We start from the raw sequence: 21,139 nt of genomic DNA, 5'->3' as shown, positions 1-21,139 counted from the left end.
TGGGGTCAGTTGCACTACATTACTGCAGGTTATATGGGGTCAGTTGCACTACATTACTGCAGGTTATACGGGGTCAGTTGCACATGATTGAATAAAACAGTTCAGAACAGATCCTTATTACATAACAAGTCCCTGAGTCCACTCAGCTGATGTGAGTACCTGTTGAAATTCCAGCTCTTGTGTATACCTAGCATAACTCAGTAGACAATCTCTTTCATACACAACAGCCTTTGAAAAGGAACTCTTCTTTATCTATAATGTTAACCAATGTACTACAAGGTGAATGGCAGTTTACTGTTTCCATTACTATTGCATGTTGTATTGATTTGTTTGAACAGAGCAGCCAGTGTGTAAGGAGTGGACACAACTGCCCCCTGAGGTCATCACCTACTGTGTAGCACACCTGGTGGACACACCTTCAGTCATCAGTCAGCTGGGTGACCTGGGGATTTTAAGTCAAGATTCCAGATCATTTATTTTAGGTACTGACTTTCTACTCAAATTACAATCTTTTTAGAACGATTTCTTTATGAAAAACAATGTAATCACCAAATAAAATCTTCAGTCATTACATTATTTTAATACTGTTTTGTAGCAGGATCGAATAAATAAAAACCATGATAGACTTTGTTGTAATAGTAGTTTTAAAAATCCTAATCAAAAGTTTTGATGAATAGTGGAAATTATGTTATTTTTTTCCCACTGAAGCATTTGACATTAGTAATTATGTGTACTACGGAAAAAGAAATTACATAAAACAAGGCTTTAAAAATTAAAAAAACTATCATCATCATTTACTATCAATTCTGTTGAGATATGTGCAGCCAATTCAACTCTTTAGAGTTCATTTTTTGGCCTCTATTAATCTGGTTCTCTTTATAACTTGGTGATGTATGTCTCAAGTTCTTGTACTTGGTGTTTCTAGGAAAGTCTTATTGTTACCTGGTTTAGGGGTTACATTTAATTCTGTGTCCAATTCACTCTAATTATTCAAGTATTTGATCCTGTGCAGATGGATCAGCAACAAATGTAAGATAATGTTGACGATGTGTATGAGATGTTAATGCCATTAAATGTTGACCACAGGTGCCAGTCAGGAACACAGACGGGCTGGACGTCTGCTACAGTCTGTAGTCTACATGGGGACCCAGGCACTGGCTCAGTTGACCGCAGTCCTGGACAGGCTACACCAGTGTTCAGTGGCCAACAAAATCAGAGGTGTGAGATTTTCTCTACTGTTTTAATGTGACCTATGTACAGAAACAGGAAGACTGTGGTCATTAATTATAAGAAAAATAATTTTTAAAATTATTAGAAAAATTACAAGAACAGGTTGTGGGGTGGGGGTGACACAGAAAACTAGTACTGTAACATGTATCATAACAAAAAATTTGGGGGGGGGAGGGGTGTGGTGGTGGATGTACACAGTGGCGTAGCGAGGTCGGGTGTCACCAGGTGCGGCACTTAATGGTGTCACCCCCCCCCCCCAGAGGTGTAGCGACCCTTACCGGGGGCAATCTTTCAAACTTTCGATTTGCGCCCCTCCCCCCTCAAACTTTCGATTTGCACCCCGCCCCCCCCCCCTCAAGTTTTCGATTTGCACCCCCCCTCTCAAGTTTTTCTCTATATATTTTGCTATTTTTTGCCTTGGTGTCACCCCCCTAAATGGTGTCACCTGGTGCGGTCCGCACCCCCCCCCCTCGCTACGCCCCTGGATGTACATGTTTTATAAAATTTGAAACAATGAAAACAAAACTTACTGCCTAGTGGCCATGTAAAGTAGGTTGTAGGCAGATTTGTAATTTGCTGTCATAGCCAGGTAATATCTATTTTATGTTGATAGCCAGGTAATACCAGTTTGTATCCTTTAAAAAAAAATCCTTATCTTGAATAAACCTTTGAGCATGTGGAAATTTTAAAACATTTTATGTAAAAATTCATTCTTGTAACAGTATTTAACTCATGTTACCTAGCATTATTGTGAGCCAGATCAGTAATGTACTCAGAGAAAAATTGTCTTAAGTACTTGGTCCTTTATCCTCCACATACAATATTGTCTTACTTGGTCCTTTTTACTCCACATACAATATTGTCTTACTTGGTCCTTTTTACTCCACATATAATGTAGAGCTTCCACCACTTTCTAATGACGGTCTAAAATATTTTTAAAATATTAAACATTTTTATTTTTTCCTTGTTTAGTATTATTTTATTCTTTGAAATATTTGCTTTTCTTTGCTATGTATTCTTTATGATTTAACATATTGTCTAATTTTAAAAATGTTTTACCATAGGTTGTCTTCCCATGAATGATTCCAAGTCTTTTACTCTCGACCACAACAACACATACACCCCCACCAAGCCTTCACCCAACGACATAAGTCTGACCATCACGCCATCTAAAACATCAACGCCACTCAATTCTAAAACAGCTGAAAAACAGCCGCGCAAAAAACGGTCCCGCTCGCTGTTTGCGCGCAAAAACAAACTCAGAGACAGCGAGCCTGACAGCGAGATTGCGGTGGAGATCCAGGGGGACTACAACTACTACTACCCCGCGGTCAACCTCAACGCCCTCAACACCACCACCAGCAGCGGCAGTGGCAGCAGCAGTGGATTCAAGGATGAGACCAGACGTGACACGCGTCGCCAATATGGCCGACTTCACCATGGCAACCGAGCATCACAGGCTAGTGATGAAGTCATTGTATAACAAATTGTTTGTCAGACAATCAGTTGATTTCATCAGACAGGGGCGTAACTAGGGTGGGGGTGTCTGAAACCCCCACCCCCTCCCTAATGGACCCCAAAGTGAACGTTGACTCATGCTACAAATATTGGCAATGGAGCACTCCTGTCATTTCATGTTTACAATTATGAATGTCACAAAAACAATTTTATCTTCTTAAAATCATTGTGTAATCAATACAAGTTCATATGTGATGTCTCAAGACAAACATAGTCTTATATACTACTCCATTTTGCCTCAGGAGACACTAGATGCACCCAGAACTTAGGAATCTTAGAGGAGTATTGACAACAGCATTCTTTATAAAGATCATGGGTTGCTTATTCATCAAGACAGCTCTGGCAACCTTCATCTTATAGTCCAATGGAATGCTAAGCAATACATTTAGTACTATCATAGGCTTTAGAACCTGCCGAAATGAAACCAGAGCTGGTAATCCTAATGTCTTTACTGCTGTTTGAGTCTTCTCTCTTAGTTGGGTTATTGTTATCTCTGAGGGGATTTGAACTCGGGAATTTAGGGTTAGCAACCATAAGCTCTCCCATCTAACCATGCAGTATCCAAGTTCAAAATTTGAACACCCCCCCCCATAACAAATTCATCAATAGGTCAAAACCATGAGCTGCCCCTGTTTTATTGTTTAAATCTTCTAAGTGATCCATATGTTTTACTGGTAGATTAAATCATGCAGTCAGTGAAAATTGAAAATCTTAATGCAGTTTTGTATTGTACATTTTAAATGACATTTACATGTTATTTACGTAGCTTTTATAGCTTTTAAATTAATGTTTTTGAAATTCTGCATTGCCCAAGTTTGTTAGAAAACTTCAACGGTAGTTTAAAACTACCGAATTTGATTTTATCAGTTTTCATCAAAATAAAAGTAGGAAGGTGGGGGGTGGAGGAAGTAAATTCAGCAATTTCATCATGTTTTTTTTCTTTCTTTAGATCTAATGTTCTTTAGTGGTTACATTTTCTGTTGACAATAAGATAACTCTTGTGTTCAAATGAGTTGCACAATAATAGAATTATCTCCCTTAGAATATTTTGAAAATTACATTTTACAACTTGTAAAACGTTATGGTCTAAAAAAATTTTACTACTTCAAGAAAATTGAAGAAAAATACAGTAACCTTATGGGCATTCCATGAGTTTTTTCTTTTAAGTTCAATACAATAAAGTATTTAACAAAAATGTTTTGAATATGCAGTGTAATTATGAGGCGTATCTATAATTAGAATGGAGATGTTGCTTTACGTGCACAGAAAACTTGTTGAATGATTGTATGGATATGGCTCTACAGTTATTTGAATTTTCTTATCGTTTTCAAGGTTTTCATTTGAAAAGTACATTGATATTTTTTTTTAAATAAATGATCAATTAAATTATAATATCATGTAAAGTAATTTTTTTCTAGCTTACATATTATTCTTCGGAATGAAAACAGATCGACAAATAACGCTAAGGTAGTATGAGCAAAAATGTCTATAGTACTAGTGTACCAATAATAAAGGCCTTGTAGGGTGTCACAAAAGCACTGCGGAGACAGTAGTTGTTGAAAAAAAAATGTACCTTTTCATGTTGGGTGTCTTAAATGATCTGGCGACATCTATACCAATCTCCCAACATTTACTTCAGTCTCCCTACATGCTGACACCAAAATGTAGTGTGACACTGGATGACACCAACATGTGGCACTGGATGACATCAACATGTAGTGTGACACTAGATGACACCAACATGTAGTGTGGCACTGGATGACACCAACATGTAGTGTGGCACTAGATGACACCAACATGTAGTGTGGCATTTGATGACACCAACATGTAGTGTGACACTAGATGACACCAACATGTGGCACTGGATGACACCAACATGTAGTTTGGCATTTGATGACACCAACATGTAGTGTGACACTAGATGACACCAAAATGTAGTGTGACACTGGATGACACCAACATGTAGTGTGGCACTAGATGACACCAACATGTAGTGTGGCATTTGATGACACCAACATGTAGTGTGGCACTAGATGACACCAAAATGTTACACTAGATGACACCAAAATGTAGTGTGACACTGGATGACACCAACATGTAGTATGGCACTGGATGACACCAAAATGTAGTGTGACACTGGATGACACCAACATGTAGTGTGGCACTAGATGACACCAACATGTAGTGTGGCATTAGATGACACCAACATGTAGTGTGACACTAGATGACACCAAAATGTGACACTGGATGACACCAACATGTGGCACTAGATGACACCAACATGTAGTGTGGCACTAGATGACACCAACATGTAGTGTGGCACTGCATGACACCAACATGTAGTGTGGCACTAGATGACACCAAAATGTTACACTAGATGACACCAACATGTACTGTGGCATTAGATGACACCAACATGTAGTGTGGCACTAGATGACACCAACATGTACTGTGGCATTAGATGACACCAACATGTAGTGTGGCACTAGATGACACCAACATGTACTGTGGCATTAGATGACACCAACATGTAGTGTGGCATTAGATGACACCAACATGTAGTGTGGCACTGGATGACACCAACATGTAGTGTGGCATTAAATGACACCAACATGTAGTGGTATACATCTATTGTGCAGAATGACAATGAAGGACACAATTGAAAAGCTACTTCAGGAATACAATGCCGATTTCAAAAACAATATTTAACTGAATAAATAGATAAAATTACTTCGTTTAAGTTTAAGCAAATAAAAAAAAACTTGAATAAATAAAAACCTCTCAAAGCATGGTCTAAAGATCTTTCTAAGTTCGAAAACGATTGAAATGTATCAATGAGGTGGGATTATCATGTCGCCATGTAGCTGTCTACCCTTATATATATCCTTTCAAGCGGGTTAAAGACTTCCCGCCATCGAAATGAATTCACCAGTGCTCGGTGAGGGGGGATCATGTTTCGTTGAATTTGGCATTTTCTAAAAGAGCTGATAACGGCGCCAAATCTCATTGCGGTAGATTTATCTCGTATATAAACAATGTGAATGTATAGAGCGTATCACGTCCAGTGTCTCTTTCATTTTTCTCCAATAGCGGGGTGTGATATATATATATATATATATATATATATATATATATATATATATATATATATATATATATATATAATATACTTTTTCTATTGTCTTGGGGTAGACGAGCTTTGGCGGTGGCTATCGTTGAGTAACTTTGGATTGAGTCTCGTGCACCGGCAGTCCGGTAATCTATTACTGCCGGCAGTCCGGAAAATCGGATACTTCCGGCAGTCCGGGAAATCGGATACTTCCGGCAGTCCGGGAAATCGATTACTTCCGGCAGTCCGGGAAATCTATTACTTCCGGCAGTCTGGGAAATCGGTTACTTATCTGGTGTGTGTCTTAAAGGCGAGCCCAAACATTCACATAACGAAATGTAAATAAGCTACGACTAACGAACTGAAATTGTTAATTAATGTGTTAATTGCCTTCGTGATGTTTCATAGTTTTGACTAATTGGATGACGCTGCATTCTGATTTACTGGGGGGGGGGGGGGGCGAGGTTAGGGGTGTGGGGAGGTATGTGACAGTTGGGACAAGAGGAGGTGAGTGAGGTGCTAATGACAGGAGTCGTTGATTGGTGGACGGACAGGGGGAGGGGTGTGGGGAGGTATGTGACAGTTGGGACAAGAGGAGGTGAGTGAGGTGCTAATGACAGGAGTGGTTAGTAGATTGACTGACACTGTCAGTGACAGGTGACAGTTGTCGTCCATAAATTGAATCCACCCAGGGGGGGGGGGGGGTCCTTCAAGACGTGTGAACTTATAGTTAAAGGTTAAATGAAGGGGAGGGTGAGGTGCCACGCTATTTATTTACTCTACGGGGGGGGGGGGGGGTGAGGTAATTTGTGGTGACACGAAATAAATTCGGTTACTTTTAATTGAACACTGCACGAGGTACCTTTTTCCTTTGTTTATGTGTTGTTGTTGTTTTAAGTGTGTATTAGCTAGCGGTGAGCAACAACACAAGTCTGTTATAAAATAGACTACAGTTTATTCCCTCACTTCACATTCTCCTATTAATTCCACTTCATCTTAACATTTTCGACCATCTAAATCTACTTTTATCAAGCCAACTACACTTCAACCAATAACTGCCAATCTATTCTTTTGTACTAACTTTTGTACTAAATGCAATCTCAGCTAGCAGAAGCTGACCCCTTCCCCCCCCCCCCCCCCCCCCCCCCCCCACTAGACTCTGATTCTGATTGGTCACTTGGTCACGGCTGACTTTCCGATCGGTTGGTTCCGACCTGACCAGTGGTTCGCTTCTTATGCCTACCTAATTATCTGTAACTACGTCATAACTTAAGTGGTGAAACATTGTGACGTCATTATGGAGAGGGATTTATAGTTTTGTGAAATGTGTGATATCCATGGTACCTACTGATAGCCCTGGGCCCAACCTAATACACAGTGTCCATAACAATGTGGTAATTCAATAATTAATGGGCGTAAAGGTCGGTCTTAGTAAATTGCTATATAAAGTCTATATAAATTTTACGAATTTAAAAAATAAAATTTTACCGTAAAAAAAAGCGACGCCTTGACCACCACACCTGTTCTGACATTAAATCCTACTTCCACACACGTGTGGGGATAGATTAGATCTCAACTAGGGATAGAATTCCTAATTATTTAATTAACATTGAGACTCTAGATCTAATAGTTGTGTCATACTAATTAGTGTGTGTGTGTAGGGGGGAGGGGCGGAAGTAATCGGATTTAATTTTTTTAAAAATTTATTGAATAAATGGAGGTCAATGGCATCGATATTTTGGTAGCTGGTAGAGGATGATGTTTTTTAAATTATTATAAAAAAATGTAATTAATTAATTAATTTATTTATTTATTTAAAAGAGAAAGTGGACAAGCAAACACACCGTTTTGATCAATGGTTGTAATGTTTGAAATATCGATCTTCAATGTTAGTAATGTTTAGAATATCGATCTACAAGGATACTTTGTACACGGGACTAATGATGTTGTTAAAAAGCGATAAACAGAAGCGACGGAATTGATCGCGTTGTATATTGGTAAACAGTAATACCGTGTTGCTAACATCTGATCTTTTCTTGTGTGACACAATGATATATACAAAATAGCGATTTTAATAGACACAAGCACACACCTATATATATATATATATATATATATATATATATATATATATATATATATATATATATATATATATATATATATATATATATATATATATATATATATATATATATATATATATAAATATAAATATATATAAATATAAATAAATAAATAAATATATATATATATATATATATATATATATATATATATATATATATATATATATATATATATATATATATATATGCTTGTGTGTATACACACAAATGGATATATCTGTGTATACATCATATATATATATATATATATATATATATATATATATATATATATATATATACATATATATAATCAGCCTATAAATTGGATTGAACCCTCAACAGATCACAAAGCGATGGCAGTTGTTTTTTTTTAAATTCATGCCATCCGTCAGTTTTATTAAAGGTGATAAAGTTCGGCGTTTGATCGTCGCATTGTTTTGGTTTGTTAAAACTGACGAATCCCCTGGCAGCTAACAAAAAACCCTGTCTTTGCCAGATAATCTTTATTTTTTTTTAAGAAAAAAAAAGTAGAAAAAAAAATGTAACAATTAAAATAACAATAACTTATATCTAGTTGCCAGAAAAAAAATGCTATTCAAATTTAAATAGTATTATTTACATTTTTCTTAAATCATCCAAGTTTTGAAGTGCCTTGTTTTTATTCATTGTGACAAGTTTTTTCCCCCCACCCGACCGGACGAATTTTGCCAGCAGACGTCAAGCCCGGCCGGCTCAGTGGCCCGCTTTTGTTCAAACTATCGTTCGCCGTTAGTGACAGAGGCAACGACCCAGATTTTTGCTGGGGCAATTTATTTTCTCTCTTAGCCTTACATCTGGAGACAGGCGAGTTACCTGGATTGTGTTTTCAGAGGTTTGTCGACCGTTAACCCACACGCGAGGTCAACTCATTAAGGTAATTGAAACATCTTTTTTTTGTGTTTAAAATATGTATGTTAGATGAAGATTTTCTAAAACTTTCTTTAATAAGTTGTCGTGTTTGTGTTTAACTTTCGGATAGAGGTTTTTAACAGGTGTTTTGTGTTGCTTGTACTATTATACTAACAAGGGCTGGATACTTATAGTAACTAGACTACTAAGCCGGTAGCACTGAATAAATGAATGTTAACATTGGAGTAGATCTAGTCGCCGGTGAATGGCTACCTGGACATAGGTAGTAGGTAGCCATTTACACTTAATATATGGCTATTTGGACAAATCGTTATTGTTGAGTGCCAAAAATTAATTAAATTAATACTTTAATACCAATGGATTGATGGGTAGCCTCTAGTTGTACTTTGATGTCTCTTTTTTTATTGGTGGCCAGTGTTAGGGTTGGGGGGGGGGGGGGGGGATTTAGTATACTTTACTTATATTGTTTCTTACCTGTGTTGCACCAGTAAGGGTTAGGGAATGGATTTGGCCGATGAGTATTTAGACTACACTAAGGGAGGGTTAGGGCAAGGGTTAGACCGGTGAGGGCGTAGTGACCTGCAAACATTGTCCTGAAGATAGCGATCTCATCGTTTGACCAGGACGGTGATACAGACACACCTTGACCTTCATCGTCGAGACAGGCGTGTTATCGTCCTAACCTGGTCAGTACACAGCCTCGGGCAGTGTGACCTCTAACCCGCTGGTCAGTACACAGCCAAGTCTCGGGACAACGTGACCTCTGACCTACTGTTACAAAGCGATAACTGTGTTGACGCCGGTATCGCTACACTAGCAACACAAAATGTTGGTACGGGGTGGGGGGGGGGGGGGGGGGGGGGGAAGGGGGAGCTGTCCTTTAAATTTATCTGACTTGCTTAGATTTCTTTTTCAAACATTTAATTAAGATTATTTTTTTTTAAATACCTAACTTATACTAAACAATTCCGAAAACATATTATTAAAATTAAACAAGTAAATTGTTTGTGAACACTTTACGAGCATAATCTCAAGTTACTGCCCCTTACAAATTCTTTCCCCTTCTCAACGTAAACAAAAGAAGGCCGTTTCTAGGCTCTTGACGAATGCTTCGTTATCTTACCCCAGGTATTATTAAGGCGTTAATAATGTCTTGTTTTTTTTATGGGGCTGTTTAGGGGCTCTTAAGGTCTTTACTCTTGCTGTAGACTGTAGAGATATGACTTGAACGTTAATCACGTGACAGGAACCGGAACTATGACGTGACTGGAGACCGGTGTTTTGTGACCTTTCGGTTCATGCGTCGTGTTGGGTATTTCACGATCCGGACATGGGTCGAGGGTTGAAAGAGGTGGATAACGGGAGTGTGGTTCGTGGTGAGAGGGAGACACGTCATTTGAACCCTCCCCCTATCTCTCCATGCAAATGGTCGCGTGTTAGAGCTCTCGATTGCTATCTCAAAGATCTCGTGTTCAAATCTCAAAGTCTGTAAGACATCGCTGAGACCACCCAGCTCTGATGAGTATCTGACGGTTGTTAGGGAGTAGAGATGACAGGGCATAAACTTTTTAAAATATAGGTGCACTCTACTTCATCTGCCTTACGGATCGCGAAGGGGATCGACACTTCTACTCCCCATGCAGTGCCAGTGTCCTTACAAATTAAAAATCTAATTAGACAAAAAATGAACGGGGATGTTTTTGTGAATATGCTAGTGGATAGTCTAGTGTTTAACTTCTCCACCTCTGTAGTAAATATAATAGTCAACAGGAAGTTTCTTTTTATAAGAAAAACTGAACATTTCTTGTTTGTCTCCTTGGTGATCTTATCTCACTCAACAGGGGCAGAGGACAGAAGCACCCCACTGAACAGGGACCGACAGACCCCCACCCCCACACAATACTACAGTCTCAGACTCCCACCCCACACAACTCTCCACACCTAGATTTCTACCCCACCCCACACATCACTACAAAGGTCCCCACCCACACAACACTACAAAGGTCCCTACCCCTCACCCCACACATCACTACAAAGGTCCCTACCCCCCACCCCACACAACACTACAAAGATCCCCACCCCACACATCACTACAAAGGTCCCTACCCCCACCCCACACAACACTACAAAGGTCCCTACCCCCCACCCCACACAACACTACAAAGGTCCCTACCCCCACCCCACACAACACTACAAAGGTCCCTACCCCCACCCCACACAACACTACAAAGGTCCCTACCCCCACCCCACACAACACTACAGTCTCAGATCCCCACCCCACACAATTCACCACACCTAGGGGTCCCTTACGTTTGTTAAAAAGTTGGAAGAATTTTACTTTCGGCTTTCTTGTCTGATTAAATAATACTTTTATAAATTATCATTAATTTAATATTTAAAGATACAAGGTGCCACTTTTTCCTTAAAACTGATTACTTTAAAATTTAAAACGCAGTATTGAAGTATTGAAAAGAGCTGTATTAAAAAACACTTTCTGCTCCGGAGATGTAAGATGCCTGAGTGCTCTAATTATCCTAATGACTGACCGGAGAGCACACAAAACTATCTCGTCGTCACCCCCCCCCCCCCCCCGTTAATAGTGTGAGACCTACACTTATGGACCCCGTTATGTTGTCCGTAAGTCAACACACGAACAACTCTACGTGCAAATTGCTTCATTATTCAAAGCCTAAGAATCTGTTAGCTAGAACTGACGCGGCGCCTACACAAAAACTCTATCAAACATCTTACGTGTACGCTTCAATACCAATGTTATTTGAACAAGATCGACCTATCGTGACGAAAGGCGTTTATTAAGTGTTTACGTCAAGACGCTATCACTATTGTTTATTTTTTCACATTGATTTTCCAAATCCGGTCGATTCACGGACACGTGGGTTATCTTTAGGGGAGTGGAAGTTTGTTTTCTGGAGTTGGTATAGGAACAATAAAAAACAAAGGTATAAATCTGTAGGCAACTTGTTGATACAGGTCTACCCGAGGCTGTTACGTCCACATTTATTGGCAACTTGTTGATACACATTTATTGGCAACTTGTCGATAAATGTTTACCCGGGGGTCTTGTGTACACATCTATTGGCAACTTGTTGAAAGAGGTCTATTCGTGACTGCTAGGTGCAAATGTATTGTAATTTTGAACATGATTTACACCATTACTAAGTATTATGTGTTAAATATTCTGCCGTTGACTCCGATTTCAGCCAGCTTTTTTATTTTAATTTGCTTCCATCGTCTTTGTCTATCCAAGAACAAACTACTAGGCAGCAGCAGATGTTCGGTTTTTTAGAATTTCCTCTCCTAGATGGGCTGCTGCTACCAGGTTTAGAGCCTCATCTGCCAGAGGGTTCGAACTCGGGCATTCTTTAGCAACCATAAGCTTTACCGACCCGACCACGCCGACCTCTGTTAGGTACCTAAATTCTAGGATATATATCCATATTCTTTTTGGATCCCCGTGTAGCTTAAGACAACAATTCGCCAAAAACTCAAGTTTGTGGCGATTTTTATTACGTCTGACTAAATGAGTTCAGCATCTCCCATCTCCCTCTGAAATCGCCTAGCACCAAGTTATTTGCAACATTTTAACCAAAATTGTATTCCAACGTGTTTGCAACATTCGTACAGCGATCTCCTTTCATCTGTTCCATACGCATCTGACACCAAAATTCTGATACAAATGCATCAGCAACAGTCTAAATTCTTAGCTTCTACAGAAATTATTTCTTTCACTCCTAAAATCTAGAGGACGTATTGTATATTAAATTTGTTATGTATTGTGTACGGCTTTGGTGTGTATTTGCTATGGTTTTTTTTTGCGTATTGTGTAGGTTGTGTGTATTGTTTTGTGTTTTTTTTTTGTGTAACTAGGTTACGTTGTAAATTGTGTACGGTTTTCTTGTATATTGTATAGTTTTTGTTGTGTATTGTGTAAGATTGTGTGTGTTGTATATTGTGTAGGTTTTGCAGTATACTGTGTACATTTTTTTTTACAATATGTAGAGTTTTGTGGTGTATTGTGTAGGGTTTTGGGTGGGGGCGGGTTTGGGTGGAGGTGTAGAGAGATAGAATAACAAGAGCTGTCATAAATCAAGCACTCCATATAAAACACGTCATCAAAAGATCAATCACTACAATTTGACAATGAAGAGAGACATTTGTATGTACCTTATAATAGCTGCTTTTAGCCGCTTAGAAAAAAAATTAACTCGACAGGGGCGATAACTTTAAAAATAATTAAATTGTAGACAACAGGTGTTGCGGGAATAGTGATCGAATTTCACCTGTAAAACTTACTATCGGGTTGATTGCTATATGCAGTGTCTGCCCTTTACAGACTTCAGCTGGAGAGCTAACGAGTTTAAATGCTGATTTATTAACCATAGTGAATATAAATGGGTATTTATTGATCATAGGAAATAATAAATGAGGTCGATAAAAAATTATAATTTGCTATTTTAGTCGATCTTTATAACTATTTTTTTAAAATAAAAAAAAATGGTACGTCACAGTTTGTAAGCCACCTCTCCCCTTCACATACCCATAAGTACACATATTCACACACGCATTTGCTTATTCAATATAGTATATAGTATGATCTCCTACCCCCCCCCTTCCCTTTCTAGTTCACTGTGACGTAATTTATGGGCGTCCCTCAACCATAAGTAGTTGCGGGGGGGGGGGGGGTATTATAAATACCTTAAAATAAAAAATAAAAGATCCAACTATTTCTTATCTTGTAACCTCTCGCGGGAGGTGGGCTTGTGGGGATGTTACATGTCCTCCCCTCCACGACAATATAACCTATATAAATGTAGCTTGTGTTCAACAAATAGAGGCCTCTCTCTATGGCTGGAGTTGGGTGTAAAGTTTGGAATAAACGATTTCGAAAATCAAGTTGTTATACCTCGTTACATAGACCTCGTTATACCCCTCCACATCCCCTCCACATCCCCTCCACCACCGCGGTATACCCCTCTACCTCCCCGTTATACCCCTCCACACCGCCTTCACCTCCCCTCCACCTCCGCGTTATACCCGTCCACCTCCCCCTTATAACCCCTTCACCTCTCTGTTATAACCCAATAACCATCTACCTACCCGTTTTATCCCTTCAGCCTCCCTCGTTATAACCCTACACCATACCTACCCCTCTTCTAGCTTTGTTTATCGCATGAAGCTAACCAACATACGCCCTTCCCTCTCACACACACCCAAGCACACACTCACACATCTTACGGATTAATTAGTTTTTTTAAAGCAAAACGTCCACAGCACAGCATTAATTGTGTCACAACATAGATCACCTCTCATCGCTTCTGTTACATCCGGCTTTTGTCTTACTCTCTTTACGCAAAAAATTTTGTTCTATTTTTACTTCAAGCGTGACCCAGATTACGTCTAACGAAGACGAACGAAACGAAATTATTTTGTTGGTTTTTGTAAATTATAATTTTTTAAACAATCATTTGAGGTTTATTTATTCAGCAGTATTCGTAGCATAGTATGTGCTAGATGAAAAATGTTGCCGAGTAATCATTTACCCATGGGTCTCTAAAATGAAATAACGACTTCTCAAGCCAAAGTGTAGAAATAACAAAAGCGAAACATTGATTGGATGATTGGGACTTATATATATATATATATATATATATATATATATATATATATATATATATATATATATATATATATATATATATATATATATATATATATATATATATATGTTCAGAAATATTCAGAAACATTATCTGTACAAATTAGTTTGGTTATACTTTTGCGAACAATAACAGTAAATAAAAAGTTTTTGGCTTTTTAATAGAAGACAAAAATACATTTGACTTTTATTTGAGACTGTTGCCGTTATGTTTACTTGTTTACTGTTCAACATTCGAAAAAATATGAGCATCGATAAAACGATTTACGAGCCTTTTCGATTTCCGGTTGGGATTTTATACCCCATTTTCACCAAGCCCCATTGAGGCATTTCGCATATGTGATCGAAGTTTCTATGAAATAATGAATTTAACCAGTCGACATAATTAGCATTTTTACGATTGATTTAGATGTTGCTTCTTAACCAACGACTGCACTTTAAAGCCATTTTGGGGTGATTAAGACCGCACAAACCTTTAATGTATTGTAATTGACAGCGAGTTACCGACACTCCCTGAAATCTAGTATCCGTAGATTTCCGGATATTGAAATGTGTACTGTAAATAACACTTTTAGTCATCTACCTATTGAGATGTCGCAGTCTAATTCTTTTTGGAAAAAAAATTCATTTCTGGTTCTGTAATTTTTTTTTTTTTGCTGAACTTTAAAATGTGTGAATCGACAGGAGCCTGTAGTGTAGTTGTTCATTAATTCAACGACCGCGTGTCGCCCAAACGAACCGTTCAAATCCTGTATCACAGAATTCAGCAGACCGTGACCATGATGTTGTTGGTGGTGATGGTGTTGTTGTGCTCTGGGTGTCGACACCCCTGTCCAGTCACATGACCAGAAACGTATTTATCGTACTAGACGCATCGTTGTGACATATTTCGTTTATTTAGCAATGCCAACATCCCATTTGACACATCGTTGTGACTTATTTCGTCCATGTAGCAATGCGAACATACCATTTGACACATCGCTGTGACTTATTTCGTCCATGTAGCAATGCCAACATCCCATTTGACACATCGTTGTGTCTTATTTCGTCCATGTAGCAATACGAACATCCCACTTGACACATCATAGTGTCTTTTTTCGTCCATGTAGCAATGCGAACATCCCATAGTACAACAGGTGGAACTGCCATAAATAAAACAAATTAATCTCACCTGTCCGATCCTTCAATAAAAACAAACAATTAATTATGTCTTAGGCAGATTGGGAAAAAAATGTATATTAATTATTCTGTTTTTTTCTTTCTTGTTCGTTTATTTGTCTTTATCAAACTGTGTCACATTTTGTTACCATGGAAATATTTGTTCATAATTTTATAGTTGGCAAAAAAAAAAACAAAAAAACAAAAAAAAAACAACAAGAAACAGATAAACAAGTAAGTATTTATTCTGCTCCGATAAATCACTTGAATCATTATCACCCGCGGCAAACTATATATGGGAGAGCACTGTGTTTTTTTACGGTTTGTTTAATGTTTTGTTTATATCAACCAAGACTTGTTGCTTAATTAAATCCTGCAACATTTCATAAAACCTAATTAATAATCAAGTCCATTTTAATTATTCATATTTATTAATGCCGGCGCAATGGTAATTATTGATAAGTATGAATAATAATTAGCTATTAAGTAGCTTCAGATGGATTGTACGCCCCGAACCCCACCCCCGCCACCCTAGCAGCGATCCATATAGCGGGTGTCCGTATACGGGCGCGTCAACTTGTTTGTGAAGGCTGGCCGAATGTGTTTTATGATCCGCCGTACTTGTTGGCGGCAATGCGATGACAATAAAACATGTTTTAATTAACTCTATGTGTAACAAACTAATTAAAACACGTTTTAATTAATTACAAATTTTATATACAGCTCATTTAGACGCGTTTTATTAAATCTACAAACAACCAATTAAAACAAGTTTTAATTGATTTATTATATGTAGGCTTAAACGAGTTTAAACTTGTTTTAATTAATTCTATATAAAACAAATTAAAACTTGTTTTAATTAATTCTATATAAAACAAATTAAAACTTGTTTTAAAATTAATTATATTCATAACGAATTAAAAACGTAGTTTAATTAACTTCATATACAGCCAATTAAATCACGTTTAATTTAACTCTATAAACGACTGATTAAAGCATATTTCCATTAACTGAATATACAAGGTGTTATCTAGTCGCAACAGAGTCGAGGGCCCCTTCACCAGTATAATTACAGTAAATAGAATGTCTGGATTCAATCATTAACATTTGAACTTGTCGTGATTTGATGGTTCTATTTTTAGATTCATATTTCTTGAATCAACACCACCAACCATTGTAGATAATGTTGTAGTTTTACAATCAACATTTCATCAACATTTACAATCAACATTTCATGTTCAGCTTGACAGGGGAGATATCTTTTATTTGATACTGCGGACACTTACGTGGGGTCAAGAGTGTATGTTGTGGGTGGGGGTGGAGGGTGGGGATGAAGAGGTTCGTGACAGAAGGTCACTTTTGCCCTATTAAATCAACAGTGACAAAATGCTTGCATTCGACTCAACGTGTGTGGCAACCCAAGGGCTGTCAGCCCCACCTACCACCACACCTAACCACACCACCCCCACCTACCACCCCACCCAACCACCCCACCCAACCACCCCAACCAGCTCCCCAACTACCCTACCTAACCACCCACGTACCACCCTACCTAACCACCCCACCCAACCACCCCCAACCACCATACCTAGCCACGCCCTACCCCTCCACCTAACCACCCCCGTACCTCCCCACCCAACGAGTTAACCAACCACCCTACCTAACAACTCCACCTACCACCCTACCCAACCACCCCCACCCGACCACCGGTCCCTAAATACACGTTTTTATTGAACAATGTCAATCAGAGATTGAAGATTTAACTTGAATGCTGTAAACGACGAAAGCTGGTTAGATTTAAAGGCACAAATTTCCCGCATCATTTTATTTCTCAATTCTTGTTGTGTAAATTAAGTACAAAAATGTTATTTTAACCAAAGCTACACTAGACAAATAAAAAAAAAAGATTAATTTGACTTCTGTTCAAAGTTCACACGAGCAAGTACGTGCTCAGCCATGTAAGTGGGATTAACCTGCTGGGTTTTAACCGGATTAGGACAGCGACGTTGTTTATTTTTGAGTTAGGTAGGAACCGTAGCTAGGTAGATCCCCTGCGGCGACCTAGTTTTTTAAATCTGGCTAATTGCTAGTTATTGTGTCCCCTTTTGTAAGGGGAGACAAACTTAAGGATTAGTCCGCGTTGCATAGATTTATTAGCCCTTGTGTGATAGTTTATCTTGGGTACCTATTTGTATGGGTGTGGCGAGGGGAGGGGCGTGACAGAAGTGGGTGGAAGGAGTGGTGAGGTGATTTAGGGTGGGTGTGGCGATGTAGGGGGGGGGGGGCGGAGGGGGGATGGGTGCTGTTTGTTGGGGTGGTTGTTGCAAGGTATTGAAAGGGTTTGTGTGAAGTAGGGTTGGGGTGGTGATGTAAGTGTGGGGTTGGTGTTATTAAGTAGGGTTGGGGTGGCGAGGTAAGTGTGGGGTTGGTGTTATTAAGTAGGGTTGGGGTGGCGAGGTAAGTGTGGGGTTGGTGTTATTAAGTAGGGTTGGGTAGGCGAGGTAAGTGTGGGGTTGGTGTTATTAAGTAGGGTTGGGGTGGCGAGGTAAGTGTGGGGTTGGTGTTATTAAGTAGGGTTGGGGTGGCGAGGTAAGTGTGGGGTTGGTGTTATTAAGTAGGGTTGGGGTGGTGAGGTAAGTGTGGGGTTGGTGTTATTAAGTAGGGTTGGGGTGGCGAGGTAAGTGTGGGGTTGGTGTTATTAAGTAGGGTTGGGGTGGCGAGGTAAGTGTGGGGTTGGTGTTATTAAGTAGGGTTGGGGTGGCGAGGTAAGTGTGGGGTTGGTGTTATTAAGTAGGGTTGGGGTGGCGAGGTAAGTGTGGGGTTGGTGTTATTAAGTAGGGTTGGGGTGGTGAGGTAAGTGTGGGGTTGGTGTTATTAAGTAGGGTTGGGGTGGCGAGGTAAGTGTGGGGTTGGTGTTATTAAGTAGGGTTGGGGTGGCGAGGTAAGTGTGGGGTTGGTGTTATTAAGTAGGGTTGGGGTGCCGAGGTAAGTGTGGGGTTGGTGTTATGAAGTAGGGTTGGGATGGAGAGGTTGGTGTTGTGAAGTAGGGTTGGGGTGGCGAAGTAGGTGTAGGTTTGGGGTGGCGAGGTAGGGTTGGGGAGACTAGGAGGGGTAGGATGGTGTTGTGAAGTAGGGTTGACCCAATATTAATCACACAATTTCATTTTAACACCTTAGTGAGTCTAAGGTACCGATCAATAGTCAGTGTAAAGACAGGAGAGTAGAGCCAGACGGGATTCGATGCCGCACTTTCATACTGAGACCGGGTCGCCTCCCAAGCAAGCTAAAATCCCAAGTTTACATGTCTAAACTAAAGTGTTAACTTTTTTCATTGTTGGTTAGGAAAGGGGTTGAAGCTACAGCATGAGCCATACATACCGAGACCTAGACAGAATTGTGATCAGTGATCACTGATACAAGTTCATATTATATTGTATAGGCCTCGTTCACCACACACTACATTACTATACCGACCATATTGATTCTATGTTCGCTGTGTTTTAAAAAGGACCATACCATCCCTTTTATTCGTAGGTACTATCTCTAAATCTCAAACCTGAGATTTGGTTTAGATTTCAATTAAAGTGTTTTTATTTTCTTTGTTTTAATTAAACATTAAGCTTATCTGATTCTTCGTAAAGTGGATTGTGATAAAAACACTATCAAAAGGATTGCAAAATCCAGAACACCCCCCCCCTCCCCACTCTTCCCCCCTTTCCTCTTATCGTATTTCAGAAACTTTTAAAAGTAATTTAAAAAATTCGGAATTTGAACTTTTTAAAAACCTTACATCGAGCGGTCGCCAAAAAAATGCGTATATATATGTGAATAACGGGTAAAATGTGTGTTTACTTAATATTTTAACCTATAAATAGACGGACATCTCCTTTCCTCCTCTCTGTCTAACTCGCTCAACTATTCAATGTAACTGTTGATGACAATTTTAGATAGTCGTGTTTTTTTTTCTTCTGCAAGTACATGTGGTAGTGCAACAGAAGCCGTGTATTGATTTCTTATCTCAGATAACAGGTCGCATTTCTTCTCTTTTACTGACGCCGGCATTTCACAGTAGGCGCTGATTGTGACAAGTCACAGATGAATGTGTCAGTATCGATACTCATTTTACAGTAATCGTGGAAGTGTTGGTGAAATATATGGCCATGTACACAGTAAGCTCGAGTTTGAGGCTATTTTGTCGTGGGTATCGCTGAGCAAGAGGAAACTAAAGTTCAGCCTTTACATCAATCTGTCCTGGGTCATTACTACTTTAGTAAAAAAAAATACAATTTGCAATCCATACGGGATTGGTCAAGTGTTGTAACATTGGGCAACCCTAAAATATTCGCCAACCCTGAATTATTGATTAACTCTGCAATAATGACCAACCCTAAAATATTGGCCACCCTGTAATATTGGCCAACCCTGCGATATAGGCCATCTCTGTAATATTGGCCCACCCGGAAATATTTACCAACCCTGAATTATTGATTAACCCTGCAATAATGACCAACCCTATAATATTGGCCAACCATGCGGTATTGCCCAACCCTGAAACAGTATCTAACATTGCAGCCTTTTACCAACCCTGCCGCCTTTTAACACTCAAATCATACGGAATAATGAAATAATTTGCTGTTGGACAACCTGAAATTATTGCAGCCTGTGGTTATAAAATGTGACGTCTAATTAATCATCACACAATGAGAGCCGATACAACATTTGTCGTCACTGCCCTTTTGTCATCAAATGCTAGCCCTTGTTTCATTACTTGTGCCATTATCTTCAGGTATTTTAACAAAACTCGCATCTCATACATCACGATATATCTTCAAACACACATTTTTCCACCGAAATTATACAACTAAAATCGTAACCATTGTAAACGCATTAGCAATCCAACATTTATCGAGGTCATAAACTCATACCCAGGTCTAACAAACACATACCCAGGACTAACAAACACATACCCAGGTCTAACAAACACATACCCAGGTCTAACAAACACATACCCAGGTCTAACAAACACATACCCAGGTCTAACAAACACATACCCAGGTCTAACAAACACATACCCAGGTCTAACAAACATATACCCAGGTCTAACAAACACATACCCAGGTCTAACAAACACATACCCAGGTCTAACAAACACATACCCAGGTCTAACAAACATATACCCAGGTCTAACAAACATATACCCAGGTCTAACAAACACATACCCAGGTCTAACAAACACATACCCAGGTCTAACAAACACATACCCAGGTCTAACAAACATATACCCAGGTCTAACAAACACATACCCAGGTCTAACAAACACATACCCAGGTCTAACAAACACATACCCAGGTCTAACAAACACATACCCAGGTCTAACAAACATATGCACACATATTATTGAAATAATTGAACGAAACAGCTGTTTTT

At 39.1% G+C, this 21,139-nt stretch overlaps 1 protein-coding gene and 1 pseudogene across 1 annotated transcript in view; both read left to right on the top strand.

Moving 5' to 3' along the window:
• Positions 1-2,946, top strand: part of LOC131952910 (uncharacterized) — a 29,668-nt gene extending 26,722 nt beyond the window's left edge. Inside the window, exons 10-12 of the mRNA XM_059315845.1 lie at positions 339-482; positions 1,087-1,218; positions 2,295-2,946. Of these exons, the coding sequence (XP_059171828.1) occupies positions 339-482; positions 1,087-1,218; positions 2,295-2,713 (695 nt within the window). The 3' untranslated portion in view covers positions 2,714-2,946. The remainder of the gene's footprint in view (positions 1-338; positions 483-1,086; positions 1,219-2,294) is intronic.
• A 5,772-nt stretch (positions 2,947-8,718) lies between these two features.
• LOC131952944 (beta-1,3-galactosyltransferase 1-like) overlaps positions 8,719-21,139 on the top strand; it is a 54,540-nt pseudogene continuing 42,119 nt past the window's right edge.

Source organism: Physella acuta, unplaced genomic scaffold, assembly GCF_028476545.2.
Source record: "Physella acuta isolate Inbredline_101_S28 unplaced genomic scaffold, ASM2847654v3 ptg000896l, whole genome shotgun sequence".
NCBI classification, from domain to species: Eukaryota; Metazoa; Mollusca; class Gastropoda; family Physidae; genus Physella; species Physella acuta.
Note: the sequence above shows the minus strand (reverse complement) of the source record. Positions and strands in the feature narration are given on the sequence as shown.